Genomic DNA, 16291 nt, shown 5'->3' with positions numbered 1-16291 from the left:
TTTGTTTGTTTGGTGTGGGTTTTTTTTTTTTTTTTTTTTTTGTCTATATTGCTTAGATTGGCCTCAGGGTTGTGATACTTTTTTTCTTCTTCTCAGTCTCGAAAATGCTGGAATTACAGGCCAGCCACTGTATACTTAGGACAGAGTAGATAGTGATTGAATCCTTTGCTGGAATGAAGATATGACCCAGAAGCAAATGGCCAGCCATTACTGTTGTTGGGATTGATTGATTTGATAGCAGAATGTGACTTCTGCTTTCTCCTTTAAAAAAAAAAATCTCATCTGCTTATGGTGGTTGTAATGGATGCAAGGGTTTGTTTTATTTTGATGAAGAGATAACAGTGAGATTAGTTGGCAGAGGGATTGGATACATTTGCGTCCCACGTGTCCTGACAGCTAGCAGAGCCCTCAATAAATACTTGCAGTGGGGACGAATCACTCTTAGTTTTCCGAGAATGGGGGCAGGCAGCGTGAGGCTCCAGAGAGAATGGCGGGGCGGACAGCCTGGGATTACACTTTATCCACCATAATCCCACAAATCCAGAAGCCACCTGGACAACAGTTTATTGGACTGAGCCTCACAGTTCCGCACAAGCTTCCCAGAACCACAGAGCTCCTGAATTAGTGTATTTGTGTGTGTGTGTGTTGTTTTGTTTTGTTTCCGGATGCAGGGTCTCACTATGAAGCTCTGGTGGTTTATTGTCCTTATCTTTGGAGAGAGACGAAAGGGGGGCAAGGGGGCTGTCAATCCATCCAAGGTAGAATCCACTTGAAGTCTCTGTCTCACCCATTCACAATTCCTTTTTACTCTCAGGAACTTTTATTACGGAAAATTAAAAGATAACCAAAGTGGGGGCAGCGTGTTAGAAGCCTCCAGCATCTAGACGAGCAAGCCACGCCGCACCTCGGCTCATCTCAGATGCTATCCCCTTACAAGCGCAGCCACAACAGGGATTCACCCCCACCCCCACCCCCCAAGAGGGGCTCCACAGCGCGGCCCCGGTCAGGCTCTAACCGAATTTGCTTCCTCCTCTTCCCGCACGGCGTGGGTCACCTCAGCCTGGTGGCGTTCCTGACACCCCACCGGTAGTCCCGGGTGATGCGTGAGTGAGTCTCTCCGCGCGGGGCCCCTCGAGAGAAGCAGCGGGCGCCCGCCACTTCCTCTTTTTCGCTATGACTAAGACAACCTCCCTCCAGCCTGCTCCGTGGGTGGAGACGGGTAACGCACGCCCCGCCCAGAGGCGTGGTCGGGGCAGAGGGGCGGGGAAACACCCATATTTGGCCTTATATGGGCACTCACGTCATCGGACACGCACTCATTCACATAAAACGCAGCGCTGCCGGAGGAATCCCCAGTTTTCTAGGGCAGCGAGTGGCGGGGCTGGGTGCCGAGCGAGCGGGGCGTGGAGAGTGTCGCGCGGCCCCTCGCGCCGGGCTCCGTTTGCAGGCCACAGTCCCCGCGAGGTGGCTCGCCCGTCCTCTGGCAGCAGTGGGGCGCGCAGCGTCGGGCCACTGGGTGGCGGCGGCATGAAGGTCACATCGCTCGACGGGCGCCAGCTGCGCAAGATGCTCCGCAAGGAGGCGGAGGCGCGCTGCGTGGTGCTCGACTGCCGGCCCTACCTGGCCTTCGCCGCGTCGAGCGTGCGCGGCTCGCTCAACGTCAACCTCAACTCGGTGGTGCTGCGGCGGGCCCGGGGCGGCGCGGTGTCGGCGCGCTACGTGCTGCCCGACGAGGCGGCCCGCGCTCGGCTGCTGCAGGAGGGCGGCGGCGGCGTGGCGGCGGTGGTCGTGCTGGACCAGGGCAGCCGCCACTGGCAGAAGCTGCGGGAGGAGAGCGCCGCGCGCGTCGTGCTCACCTCACTGCTGGCCTGCCTGCCCGCCGGCCCGCGGGTCTACTTCCTTAAAGGTGAGTTGGTCGGGGAGGAGACTGCCCCAGCCGCCTTCCCTTTCCCCCCTGCACAGACACCGGGGCCCCAGGGTTGCCTCCCTGTGTGGGAACTCTGGACCCGAGAAAGTCACTACTTGGCGGGAGTGTGAACTCCGGGGTTTGACGTGAGCTTGTGAGGTCCTTGCAAACGTCAGCGCCCAGGGCTTTCTTCTCCCCACCCGCCTTTCCTCGAAAGCGTCTGGCATCCTGTCTGTCCTCTGGGCTGGGTGGGCTGGGAAGGTGTTGCGGGCGGTGCTCCCTAGCAGTTCCGGGGGCCCAGAGCGCACGTTGGTGACTGGCGCCGTTGGCAGACCACGGGGGTCGGAACCCTTCTTTACAGATCTGGCGCGATCAAACAGGTCGAGACCCTCCCCCAGGAGAGTGGCGCCGCGGTGTCCCCTTTCCGTCCCGCCTAGACAATTAGAGTGCCTTGGTGGGCCTCTTGCCTTTTTGACCCTGGCAAGCCCCTCCCCTTCCTCTCTCTTTATTGCTTTTTATTGTTATTCTCCAGCCTCCTCCTCCTCCCATCTAGGCCGTTCTCAAGCTTAATTTGGGAGCTGACAGCTGCCCCACCCCGTTCATCCTCTCTTCCCCAGCAGGGGATTATCCCTGGACCGGCCTCAGAGCCTACCAACCGGCCAGCCTAGTTAGGAGAGGTGCTGCAGAGGCTGTAAGATATGGAGGAGATTCTGTGGCCTTTGATTTTAGGCCTTCAAGAGCTGCGTGCAGGCCCGACTATTTCACCTGCTGGGGAGAGATAACTTTGGCTTCCGGTTGTGGGTGTGTGATTACTCTCAAACCCCACATCATTGATTTCTGGGTCATTTCCTGTGACTACTCCTGCCTTCTAACCTCAAAACTATGGGAACCCTGGCCCGGGTGCAGAGGAGAGAGCTGACCTCGCATAGGGCCCCAGAACTCTGATGACTCAACACCTTGTCCAGGAACTCTGTTATGGTTCAGAACTCAGGTGCAGTGAGCCTAAGACCCAGTGTCAAAGCCATGCAAGTTGGAATTTCACACACTGTCGGTCAGGAAGATTCAGAGGCAAGTGGTAGTTTCCCAGCTGTTACCGCCTCTTGCTAACTGTCCCTTGTTGATCCCACTGGGAGATAACAGGTGGGTGTTGCTGCAGCCCCAGCTACAGAGCGTGGGTGGCCGGCCTTCTCTAAGCTCTGCAAAGGTCTCTGTCACTGTTAAAAATGAAGTGCCATGTATCCAGGTGATGATCTGAATAGCATCTTGGGTGTTTAAGGAGATGTATGTCTTCAGCACACCCTAAATCCTAGTTCCTCTCCAGAAACAGCACCGATGATTTCTTGTTGGATGATTTCTCTCATGGATAGCTTTTAGAAAACAAATTGAATCCACATCTTTCCAGATCCTGCCTCTTTTCACCCAAGTAGATCTTGGAGACATCTGTGTTGCTGCATGATAGATAGGGTCTGGTGATAACCACTAGGTTGCTACCAGCCTGGCCGTGTGAGAAGCGGTTAAGGAGAGGGTAGATATTCTTGTCAGGTGCTCTGGCATTGTGCGGTCTTGTCGTTCATTAAGACCGTGAAAGCTAAAGATCAAAAGTGATATGCATTTGGTAGTTGATAGGTATTGCTGCCCTTATGACACCACTGAAGTTCAGGCTGTGGCAAAGGAGAGAATCCCTGTCTCTTAAATAGAGCATTCCAGATGTGCATTTGGCTTGACCCAGCGGCAGCTGGGGAGTGGTACCAGGCCCCTTATGCGTGCTTCCTACAGTTCCCTCTCCGACTGAAATGAGATGCTGAAGCCCCGGTTGGGTGGCTGGGGCTTTTTTATACAGAGAGCCGGTGTGCTGCCTCTGTTCCTTTGGCAACGCAGTGATGATTGAAAGTAGACTCACTCTGAAGAAGGTGGAAGCGGCCTGAGGAATTGCTAGCACTCTTGCAATCTTGAATGAGGCACAAGTGAGACAGCAGAGAGGAATGTTCTGCCTCCACACCTCCGATGGGAGTGGGTGGAAGGCAGAGACCTAATCTCCTGACCCCAGCCTGAAGAGGCAAGCCCTATGTCTGTCCTTCAGCTACTCTGAGACACTGCCTTGTTTCATGTTAGGTTGTAAGCAACACCTCTTTCTGCCCCTCTTGCCCGACAGCTTTAAATGGTCTATTTAAGGCCTAGAGATAAGGTAGCCCCGAGGCCTCTCTTCCTCCAGTTTGGGAGTGCTTGGGCTAGACTTTCTCCAAATACCCACAGACCTCTTATTTTGTTTTGGAACCCAAACTGTTGAACCCAGGCCTAACCCTATGATTTATTGACTAGGAAATACCCCCCTTCGCCCCCCCCCCAGGATATGTGGATTAGCATCAATCTCTAAGGGGGCTGCATAATGAAACTGAGCCACCCAGGCCTCACCTCTACTCCTAACCCCTTCTAGTCAGGCACCCTGTCTTCATGACAGAGCACGAGACCGTTTGTGGAAGACCAGAAATGTTGCCAGGGAGCCCGGGAGCTGTTTGTCTAGTGACCACAGGGGCGGTTTGGGAGCACTAAATGGGGACAGGGGCGGCAGAAGCTGACAGGAAGCCAGAAGGACAAGGTGACTCATCCTAGGAACTGGCTGCAGCTCACGGGAGGGAGTTGGAGGCCTCTGTAGACTCCATTAACCCTTTTCTGACTGCAGGAGTAAGTCCTCCACTGCTGGGCTGTCAGTACCAAAAGACAGAAACAAGAAAGGAAGGTTTTTAGAAAGGGCTTTGTCTCAGGATGTGGACTTAGCAGGTAACATGACAGCAAGTGAATCCTTGAGGCCAGCGAAAGCCAAGTAGGTTTTCTGGAGGCTCTCTGAAGTACCTCATGTTGCTGTCTGTAAGAACAGAGGTTCCTAAGCAAGGATGTCCAGTCCATCTATAAGGCCTTGGCTTTCTAAGGGCCTCTGGAGCAGAGTTACCAGCTTTTCCCTACTGGTCCTGAGACTCTGAGAACATTTCTGTTACCTGTTCATTTTCTTTTTCTTTTTCTGAGACAATCATCAACAGCTCCTCCCCTTCCTCCTCCTCTTCTTCCTGCAGCAGCCTCCAGGCATTATAGGCATGTGCTCCCCTGCTCATCTTTGGAGACTCCCCTTAACCCTTAAGTGAGCCATATGGGGGAGTTGAAATACGATACCGCCACCCTCACGTGTCCAGAAGTCTGCCTTTCCCATTTGGTTTAGAATGTATTAACTTGATTTACGGCCACACTGGACCTGTAGAAGAGATTGTCAGTGACTTTAGGACCTTTCAAGTGAGAGAGGGCGAGCTCCTTCAGGAGTAGGAGAGGATACAGCTGCAATTTTGCTTAGAGCAGACAGGCTGGGGGAGAGCCAATTTAGGGGTCTTAGAAACTGAAGAAACTTTGCATAGTCACACCTTTGTTGTACATAAATGAGAAAAAAATAGCTTTTGGTTTTTTTGAAAGGATATGGTTAATATTAACCAGGTGCCTGATAGGCCACTTCTGATAGACAGAAAACGTTAATCATTGCCTCTTGTTGAGAGACCTTTAAAAATGTATTTGTTTGTTTGTTTGTTTGTTTGTTTATGGTGGATATATGCGTGCTATGTATGCACAGGAACAGAAGAAACTGTGAATGACTGAGCCTTCCAGCCCCAAATGACAGACTTTTAGAAGGGGTGGGGGTACTATGTGAGTAGTTTATTTTTTATTCTAAAAGTAGTGGTTTTGTGTGGTTTTCTTAAAATTACCTTACTTATTGACCATGCGTGTGTCATCGATAATCTGCAGGCTTGGTCTCTCTTTCCCTTGTGTGGTTCTCAGGAGGAATCAGGTCCTCAGGCTTTGTGCCTTTACCCACTGAGCCCCCTCACCTGCCCTGGTTCTGTTTTCTTGTATAACTAGAAGCTGTATTATTAACTCAGGGTGCTTGCCATTGGGCTTCTCACGCAGTTTGGGGCAGATTTCCCGATGGTTTGGGAACCCAGTGCTTTTGCCTGGCTCATGTTTTGCCTATCCCTTTATTTTTGAAGGGGGTTATGAGACCTTCTACTCACAGTATCCTGAGTGCTGTGTGGATGTGAAGCCCTCTTCACAAGAGAAGATTGAAGGTGAGAGAGGCCTCCTCAGCCAGTGCGGAAAGCCCATTCTCAGTGTCGCCCACAGACCAGCTTATGACCAGGTATGTACTGCTCAGCCGCCGACTCTGTCCCTTCCTCAGCGTCCCCTCGCGGGCTGACTCTATGTAATAAGGGAACGGACACTTCACAGAGTGCTGCTGTCACTTGCCAGCAGGAGTTCCCATCCAGGAGTAAGTGGGCATTCTTCCAGCACACACAGTTAACCGAAGTCCCTGGGCCACAGGATGCTGGGTAGCTTCTGGAGAAAGGAGGAAGGAAGAGATAACATTATTATTATTATTAGCTGGCTTGGGAGGTTCGGGGAAACTTGGAAATATCAGTTTGGGTTTCCCTGAAGATATTCAGAGCTGACTTTCAGGCTTCCTTTGGTTTTTTGTTTTGTTTTGTTTTAAGATTAGTTTTATTTTATGCATATGAGTATTTTGCTTGTATGCATCTCACAGAGGGCAAGGTCCTTTTGTGTATTAGTGGGATGACTGTCAATCAGTGTAAGGCCAGTTTGCAAAGACTCTGGCTGCTAGTTCAAGGCCTCCCCAGGCTCATGGCCTCTGCTGGTTCAAGGCCTCCCTGGGCTCATGGCCTCTGCTGGTTCAAGGCCTCCCCGGGCTCATGGCTGTTCTTCAGTTCTCTGTTCTTATTCCTTTCCCGTTGTCTTAGACACCTGACTTGGAAGGAGGAGACCAGGTTTTCCCCCAGACAAAGAACATACCTAGCAAAACCTAATAAAGAGCTTCTAGACGCGACTGACAACAGCAGGTCCCTGCCATGGGCAGAACCCAGCCCCTGGGGACAGAGTTCTAATTTTAAAAAGTGGTCCTGTTTCTAGTGGGATCTGTGGAAGCCTCTGAGCCTGGCCGGCTGCCCGAGTCATGGCGTTCTATTTATTTTCTTTCATGAAAAATCAGTGTGCGGGATGAGTCCGAGGCCACGGCATCCGTCTAAGCCGGATGCCTGTGTTTGCTTGTTGGCTTTTTTTTTTTTTTCTTTTTTTAATTTGGGCTATGTTTTGCTCCTTTCTCAGAAACTGAAAGAGAAATAGGGCCTGGCAGCAGGTTGTGAAAGCTCTGTAGACCTTTGGCCCACTGAGGGCGGGGTGCTCTGATATGTCTTCAGCCCTCACCACGGGAACCCCCGTGCATCAAGAGAGGCCATTGTGAATCTGTCACATCCTCTGGGTTTTCTGACAGTCCTTGGTGTCTTCTTCTTGAGTTGAATAGAAGACTCAGAAAAGGAAAGAAATAGAATTTCAGTACTGAGATGGGCCAGGCTGCAGGGGAAGTTGGAAGGAGTGTCCAGCCTACTTCTTTGAGGGGGTGGCTGTTGGTGCCACGGGGCATGGGAGTGGGTGTCGGGTGGGGCTATAGCTGATGAAAGGTAGAGTGGAGTTTTGGACTTGAATCTCTGACCTCTTTCCTAAGAAGGGCCTCTCTACCATTTTTCCAGTTTCTAAGCAGTAGGGAGCTTGGTCTGGGCTAGGCTGGGCTGGACTGGGAGTAGGGGGAGGGGATGTAGTCTGTCCTCCGGCTAAGACCAGACCTGTGGGGAGCACTGAGCTTCAGTAATCTATGAAGAATCTTCTGCCCTGTGTCCTTCTTCCCCAGGACAGAGGCTGCCTTCTATTTATTCCTTCTTCACCTGAATGAACATAACAGCTACATAATAGAAAGTTAATAGTGCATTCATTGTCTCTGTTACGTCTTACCAAATATCCCCAGAGGATAAGCATGGTTCCCAGTTTTTTTGTTTAGGGTCTATCAAAGCTGCCCACGCTCCTAGTGGCCGAGAAGCTAGGTTTTCACCCAGAGCTTCTCGTTGGTTCCTAACCTTTGCACAACACTGCCTCTGGAAGGGTGCAAGTGGATTTCTTAGAGAAAGGCAAGAAAAAAGGAAAATACTTTCTTCCTGTTTTTACTGAGCCGGGATAGCCAAGCCTGGTACACACCCATAACACCAGCTCTATATTCAAAGACAGCCTGAGCTACACAGTGCGTTCGTTCCGGGCCAGCCTGGCTCCACACGGAGAGCACCTCTCAGGGAGGAGTAAACCAGAAGCAGCCCTCATCCTGAGCTGTAAAGCCCTCAGCGAAGACCCTCGAGTAACTGTCTGTAAAATGGCATCTCTACCTTACCTTACAGATCCGTTGTGAGATTAGTAGCTATAGGTATCTGAGCCTCTGACGTTGAAGGTGCTCATAAGAAGGCTGGTTGTAGATTTGTATCTCAGTTGGTAGAGTGCTTGACTGCCACACACCGAGCCTCTGGCTTCAGCCTCCAGTGCCTCCTGAACAGGGCATGGAGGTGCACGCCTTTAATCCCAGCATTCGGGAGATAGAAGTAGGAATGTTGAACTGCACCCTGCGCCCAGCCCAGCGTAGAGTTTGAGGCCTGTCTGCGGTACATGAGAGTCCATCTCAAGAAACGTGTGTGTGTGTGTCTGTGTGTGTCTGTGTTTGTGCTTCCATGCAAGTTAATATTAACCGTACGCAGATTCTCTGTTCCTTTTGTCTGCGTGGTTAAAGTTGCTTTTGCTTAAGCACCTCAAGTGCTGGATAGGCTGCGACCTGCCTGTTCCCAACCCCTCTCACTTGGTCCCTTACTACTGGTCTGGCTAAGCATTTCCATTCCACTCTTTTTGGGGCGGCAGGAAATAGAAAAACAGGAAATGTGGGGCTCCAACAGTCACCGGCCTCCTCTCCGCACCTTCGAACCCTCAGATCTGCAGATTACCAAGTCTCTCTTACCAGGGCCCTGTCAGTCTCACCTCTGGGGTGGATGTCTTTGGCTTTGTCTGGAGTTTCAGACATCTGGGTGTGGGTGATGACCTCAGCCCTCTAACTCCTACACCCCCTGTGAAGGTCAGGGGTGGGGAAGCCCCTCTGTGGTCCAACAGCTTTTCTGAGTCTGAATTCTGGGTAGGTAGTGGTTATTTTCAATTCTAAGAAACATACTTTTTGTGGGGGGAGAGTCCATGATTTAAAAATGCTGGAAAAGAGGATACTCAATCCAAGCCTTTTCTGTCTGATGGATGGATTGTTCAGGAAGCTGCCCTGAGGTGCAGTGCCTTGCGCTGGTTCTTTCTCTCAGGGGAGTATAAACTTTAACAGGGGCTCTTCCGTTCTCCACCTCTTCCCATCCCTGTCAGCATCCGAAGACTGCTAGGAATTCTAACCTTCTCTGTGTGTGCAAGAAAGGGAACTGTGGTCCCTGTGAGTTTTGCTGTCACTGAGTCATGAGGGTAGAGAGTTTGCCAGGATGGAGGTACCACCCACACTCTTGGCTGAATTGCCCTGGCTCTGAACCCTCTCTACCTGGAAACCAGAAAGGGAACCTCCCACCTGAAGAAACAACTAGGTCGGGATTGTTGTTTTTCTTCTCTCAAATGAGCAAGCTAATCGGATATTTCCTGGTTGTCCTTTGTCCCCGCTCTAGGGTGGCCCAGTTGAAATCCTTCCCTTCCTCTACCTTGGAAGTGCCTACCATGCATCCAAGTGCGAGTTCCTCGCCAACCTGCACATCACAGCCCTGTTGAATGTTTCCCGCCGGACCTCTGAGGCCTGCACCACCCACCTACACTACAAGTGGATCCCTGTGGAGGACAGCCACACGGCTGACATCAGCTCCCACTTTCAAGAAGCAATAGATTTTATTGGTAGGTTCAGCTATTTCCCCCTCCATTGTTTTAGGAACCTCGTTGGAGTGGAATATGTATTTTTACCTTTGGTATATTGGTTTGGTTACCTTCTTGGACAGGAAGGAGTCTGTTGTTTTGATGGACAGCAACTCCCGTAGTCCTAGGTAGCCTCAGATTTGCTGTGCCATCAAGAATGACTTTGAGCCCCTGAATTTCACCCACCTCCCAAGCGGTAGGACCAGGAATCAATCTACCACCATGCCTGGCTTAAGGGCTGGGTCTTGCATATGCAGCCCATAGAGTTGGGGCCACGAGCAGCAGTGGCCGTCAGACGGGCTGGAGGAGGTCTGAGTTACTGCTATTGGAAGTTCTAGTGTACACGGTACATGAGTTCATTCGCTGTGGCAGTAACTGCTCTTGTTACTGGGCAGGAGCAGGGTACATCCATGCGTGATGTTCCAGGAGGAAGGCAGGGGAGAGCCTCCTGCTACGTAGGTTAGGCTATTTTTAAAGCAGACAGGATGGAGAGAGCGCTCCTTGTGCACCAATCTTCGAGGGCCCAGCAGCTTTGCACGGTTCTGGAGAACAGCTTTGGAGATGGTTGGTTTTTGTATTTGCAGCTAATTCTGGATTAAAGGTAGCACTGAGTCAAGCCCTGTGCCTTGGTCACAGAAAGTCTGGCACCTTTTACATCGTTCCTGGGTTCCTCTGAGACAGTTGTCATCTGTCCCATTGTACAAGCCTGAGGCCTTGGCCTCCAGTTGGACGGAGTGTGGGCTCTCAGGTGTCCTGCTACTGGGTGTTGCAGTGTTTGCCCTCGCAGTCCAAATCTCTTTCCCCATTGTGTTTAGCCTGATCTGGAAGTGGAGAAACACTCCTCAGCCTTCTGATCCTGCCTCCTCTTCTCTTCAACATGCATACTTGTTGGGATTGAGACATCATCTTCCTAGAGCTGGTTAAAGACAGGTGTTAGGCACAAGGGTAATTACTTAGCACAGGTAGCAATTAAAGAGCCCCCTTCAGCCACGTGGAAGGAAGAGCCTGTGCTCACCACACGGTAATCATAAGAAGTCTTGACACACTCACCAGAGGCACCGACTGAGGCTGTCCCTGTCAGCTGAGTTTCTAGGCTCAGAAGCAGCTGAGATGCTGGGTTGTCGTGGGAACTCTTGACTTTCCTCCATGCCCTGGGGAGGGCTCTGCCCTGCTCGGTCTGTTATGTAATTACCTGGATGACTGCTCAGTGAAGTCATGGGGCCTGCCCCCATCCAGTTCTGAGAAACCTCCCTCTGCTTCCTGTGTGTTGCGTCTGTGTTTGTGGACACAATCACACAGAGCCACAGTATTTCAAAAGCACCTGGTATGTTTTTTAAAACCCAGACACGTGCCCTGATAAAAGAAGGAGGCGCCTCCCCCGTGGCCTTGCACTCAGATTAGCTTCTAAGGAAGCTGGGGACGGGGGCAAGAGCCCAAGGTTTAGAAAGGCCCAGAAGATGATGCCTTTCGGATCCTTTCTGGTTTTGAACAAGAGGGTGACCCACGTGCTCACAGCCAGTGGAGGAGGGGGAGGGGGAGGGGAGAAGAGACTCTGTAATCATCTCGACCCCGCAATACCAGGGCCTTGGGGTCTCCCTGAGCTGGCTTACGATTCTTGTTGGGGCTCAGGTTTCTTATCTCTCCTCTGGATTGATGAGCTGCCTCCAGTGAGATTCCGCGGGCATGCTCTGGAGTTGTGTCGTCCAGAATGGAAGTCTTCGAGGTTCCTCCCTGACCCCTTGCATAGTTGATCTTTTTGGTATAGATCCATTTTCACACGTCCTGAACTTTTTAAGTGCATGGGTCTCCGCCCATATGGTAAGAGGGCATTTCCTCTGTGGCCATTTGTTTGTTTGTAATACTATGGTCTGTGCAGTAGCACTCACAGCTACATCTAACTTCCTGTGAGTAATTATTTCCTCTCTCAAGAGAGGGAATTGCAGAGGTGGGTGTGGCTTCATAGGTTCTCACCTTTAGCCTTTCCTATTTGTAGCAGTTTTACTGAGAAGGGTAGAACAGGAGCAGAGAGACCCTATACACACACACACACACACACACACACACACACACACACACACATGCTTTGTTATAGTAATCGAAAGATTGCTAACTGATGGTGGTGACTTTAGCAATGACTTCCATTGTTGAGCAAGATGGAGTTTGCAAAAGCCATTAATATTCTCCATCTAGTAAGCGTCACTTAAGCAGCACTGTAATTAGTGGTCGGGCACTGTTTGTTATATGTTTGGTGGTGAGAACCCTGAAACCTCAGCAGGCATCCCGCCCTGGCATAACAAGACAGGGCGCCCAGGGAGCGCAGAAGACCTCTTCCAGGATGGGGCCTCTGTCATCACCACTAGCTCAGAACTGGAGACACTACTAGGTTGTTTTTCCAGGTTGGTCTTTGAGCCTAGGATACCCTCAGAAAATTACACACACCCAATAATGAAACCTGCATGTGGTTTCGAGGATTTTTCTAAGGCTGTTTGAACCTGATCCTGGAACACAAGTTAAGGTGGCTGTCCCCAGAGAGGATGTTTCCAGGTCTGGCACAAAGAGTGACAAAATCTGTGCAGGTGTCCTCAGAAACAGCATTACAGATTATAGATATCCTCTGCTGGGACGTGTGTTGTCTGGATTCAGAAGCACTGCTGCTTACCCTGAGCCTGTGGGCCTCCCATCTATGTCGCAGATTCTGGGTTTGTAGATGACAGAACGGACCCCCATGCTCATCTTAAGGACCCGGGCCCTTACACTGGCACAGTGAAGGACAGGCAGGTTGCACAGGCTGTGCTCTGTATGCCCCACATTTGGTTTTGCCTCTAGACTCTAGTCTGACTCACTGACTCTCTCTTCGCTTCTTTGCAGACTGTGTCAGGGAAGAAGGAGGCAAGGTCCTGGTCCACTGTGAAGCTGGAGTCTCCCGGTCGCCCACCATCTGCATGGCTTACCTCATGAAGACCAAGCAGCTACGCCTGAAGGAAGCCTTCGATTACGTCAAGCAGAGGAGGAGCGTGGTCTCCCCCAACTTTGGCTTCCTGGGACAGCTCCTTCAGTACGAGTCTGAGATCCTGCCCTCCACACCTACCCCCCAACCTCCCTCCTGCCAAGGGGAGGCAGCCAGCTCCCCGTTTATAGACCATTTACAGACACTGAGCCCTGATCTGCAGGGTTCCTTCTACACATTCCCTACCTCAGTGCTGGCACCGGTGCCCACCCACTCCACAGTCACAGAGATCCACAGGAGCCCCGTGGCCACGGCCACATCCTGCTGAGACTGTGGTGGCCTACCAGCGAATCCCCAGGAGCAACTGTGATGTTTGTTTTTTTTGTTTTTTTTTAAAACTTGCGGACATTTCATACCCGTGCAATACTGAAGACCTCTCTCCATCCCGCTGCCCCAGTGAGATGCTGGGTGGTCAGCAGGCTTGCAGATGCACTTCAGACTAACCCCAAGGATGGGTTCTTGGGATTGTAGGAAGGCCAAGCCATGCCCCTAGCACTGCACGTGCTGACTACTGTACTTCCAGAACCCCTGCCCACTCAGGACCGCCTAGTCCTTGCACCTCAAAAGTTCGCCTTTTCATTTCAAGTATAAGGCAATAAATACGGCAAAGTGGGAGTGAGCCGCGCTGGACCGGGAGAGAAGAGGCCAATTTGTCTAGAGGGAAGCACAATTTTCACTGTTTTGTTGAACTTTGGTAAACTTTGTCTCTGTCTCTTCAGGGAAGAGAATTGGTCACCGCCCAGTCAGAAAAGTTAGCCCTGCTAGATTTGTCAAGGCAAAAACACCTGCCGGTCTGAACCCGGAAGTGTTTCTGAGGTTCTGTCTAGGGTCCCATGAAAACTGTTGGTGGAAGGAGAGGCTGCCCACTCCTCGGGGGTTCCTGCTCACCAAGGGTTCCTCAGTGACCTTGGACTTCGGCATGATTTTTACAAATACTTGAACCTGTCCCCAGAAATCACCCCTCTGAGGAGGCAGCAGTAACTGCCTGTGTCCTGGGTCAGTGGTGGTGACATATTTCTCAGTTTAGCGTCCTGTGTGCTTTTTGTCATCCATTGTGACAATGTTTCCCTCCCTACCCCCTGTGGAGTTATTTTCAAACTACTGATTCTAAGGGATCTGCATCTTTGGCAATGTGGTACTACTTGTGTTCCCTGATAGATTGTTTTTCAGGGGGAAAGGTGATAAGTCCCCCCAAACCCATGTGAATGTGAAGAAAAGCAGTGTTGCTGGTTGGTTTTTTGTTTTTGTTCTTGTTTTTTTTTTTTACATAGTACAAAATAAAAATAACAAAAAAAAAAAAAAATCAAAGTGCTTGTTCCTGTTAGTGGTGGCCTGCAATAGGCAGGCATACCCTTGGGCGAGGACTGGGGTTGCTTCACTGCTCCTGTGTGGGCCTGTATACCTCATGCGTGCCCTGTACCTGCAGGGACCAGAGGGCGTCACACCCTGAACTAGAGTCACAGATAACTTGTGACTGCTATGTGGATGCTAGGCATCAAACTCCTGTCCTCTGGAAGAGCACTCAGTGTGATCTTAGGTCCCAGTCATCTCCTCCAGCTCCATTTTATTTCCAAATGCCAGATATGAAGCTGTACCCATTTGCTCAAGTCTGCCTTTAACAAGGATGTAGAGATGCTACCAACCCCCCTGTGGGAGTGAGACCACCCCTAGGCTCGCCCTTTAACAGCCCACTTTAACTCTTGGATCATCGTTCCTGAAGTGCACTGAAAGGAGCTAGATGTTCTGCAAAGCTCCCGGAAACCCAAAGTCCTTCCTTCCCAAAAGCCCAGGTGCCAGGCTTGTAGCCAGCGTCTTTCTGCCCTGCCTGGCACTGTGGTAGACCGAGGAAAGAAGCAGAATCAGTTTCTTGCCTAGTACCAACTAAACATGGTTCCTAACCCCAGACCAGTGGGAAAATGACCGGGTTTTACGACATCCCCCTCAGTGATACTTCCAGCCTAACTCTCACTTCAGAAGGCCCCAGAGGTGTCTCCAGCTACCCTGATGTGTACTTTGTAAGGTAACAGCAGAGAAGCCCAGTTTTCCCTGAGCATCACCCTAAGACTGCGTGAGTTGTTATCTTCCTTTCCGTTCTGAAAACCGAGCTCTGCAGGCTTCTGGGAAAGCCGTAGGTCAAGAAGACCCAATCACCTCCATTCACTTACTCCTTTACTACACAGCCAAGTCTTCCTCTGTGTAAAGCAGTGGGCAGGAAGGAAGAGGCCTCACCAACCCCTAACGCCTGTGCTTCAGATTTAGGGCTCAGCTTACCTGACTCTGGACTCTCCAAGTTCCACATCCCTTAAGCCTCTGCCCAGCCCTGGGATATTACCTGGAAACTTACTGTGCAGATTTGTCTAGGGGACAGTGTAGGGAGAACTGGTGAATAGGAAGCCGGCCGTGGGCTGGACTGGTGTGCTAAGCCGCAACCATCCTTGCCGTGTCTTGCTTTATTGCATTAACGTCAGTCTCTAAAGGGTGAGTAAGTCCTCTAAATCAGGCGAGGATTGCTCACGAGCCCTGTGAGTCACGGTGAGTGCGACAGAGGGGGGCGACAGAGTGAAGCCCCACCACTGGGGACGGCTCTGGACTCCCCTCCGTTTGCTAGTCTCTCTGTCCGTGTCACACCTTCACTTGTGCTGGGATCAGTTTCACTCTGGTACGAGAATTCAAGCTAGCGCTGCTGTCAGCTAAAATTCTCCAGGGTTGGCCTCCAGCGTTGTCTGAGGTGAAGATCTCTCTAGATCTGAGAGGATAGCATGGGGTTTCTAACTGCATGTGTGTGCAGACCCTCTCAGGTTCATCCTAACTTCTGAGCTGGGCCTGATGGGCCGGATACACACACACACACACACACACACACAGAGAGAGAGAGAGAGAGAGAGAGAGAGAGAGAGAGTTAGGAGCCTGTGCACTCATGCCAAGGCCCCTAAGGAAATGTCTCCCGAACTTCCAACAGCCTGATCAGGTAACTCTCTGAACTCCTGCTGATCTATCTTCTAAACCTCCTGAAGCTCACGACTGCCCGTTTCCCTCTTGCTTAGGCTGTGTGGCAGCTCAGACCTAAGCTTTTAACCAACCTCTGGCATTTTCACGGGAGCCGACGGCACACTTTGTCTTTCGTTTTTGTTTCATGACAAGATCTTGCTATGTAGCCCGGTCTGGCCTCAGACTCAGTCTGCCTGCCCTGGGCCTTCTGAGTGCAGAGATGAGGAAGCACACCACCCAGGTGCCAGGCTTGGACAATGGTCCCAACATGGACAATGTGTTGTTACCATTCCACCTTGTTTGCATGAAAGACTCCCAATTTCCTTTTTCTTTTTCTTCCATTTCCTCAGAGACCTAAAAGCCACCACAAAACATTCAGACATCATTTAAAGACTAAATAGGCCACTTATGAGATGAGATGTGGAATAAATAAATACCTAAAGAACAGCCTGTATGTTGCTGTCTGTCATTTGAACCTGAAATGCCCCACCTGCCACGGGCTCACGTTTCAAATGCATATTCCCAAGATGGTGGCTATATTTCAGGAGGCCTGAACCTTTAGAAGGTGGGACCTAATTGGCTGAAATGGT

The 16291-nt window shown here is 51.0% G+C and overlaps 1 protein-coding gene across 1 annotated transcript; it reads left to right on the top strand.

Moving 5' to 3' along the window:
• Nucleotides 1-1326: 1326 nt before the first annotated feature.
• On the top strand, nucleotides 1327-14001 carry Dusp5 (dual specificity phosphatase 5). The gene is made up of 4 exons (XM_052183749.1): nucleotides 1327-1906; nucleotides 5932-6080; nucleotides 9469-9688; nucleotides 12575-14001. Exons 1-4 carry the CDS (start codon nucleotides 1528-1530, stop codon nucleotides 12979-12981), a joined length of 1155 nt encoding a protein of 384 aa, XP_052039709.1. The 5' UTR covers nucleotides 1327-1527; the 3' UTR covers nucleotides 12982-14001.
• Nucleotides 14002-16291: the final 2290 nt, after the last annotated feature.

This window comes from Apodemus sylvaticus, chromosome 1 (assembly GCF_947179515.1).
Source record: "Apodemus sylvaticus chromosome 1, mApoSyl1.1, whole genome shotgun sequence".
Classification (NCBI taxonomy): Eukaryota; Metazoa; Chordata; class Mammalia; order Rodentia; family Muridae; genus Apodemus; species Apodemus sylvaticus.
Note: the sequence above shows the minus strand (reverse complement) of the source record. Positions and strands in the feature narration are given on the sequence as shown.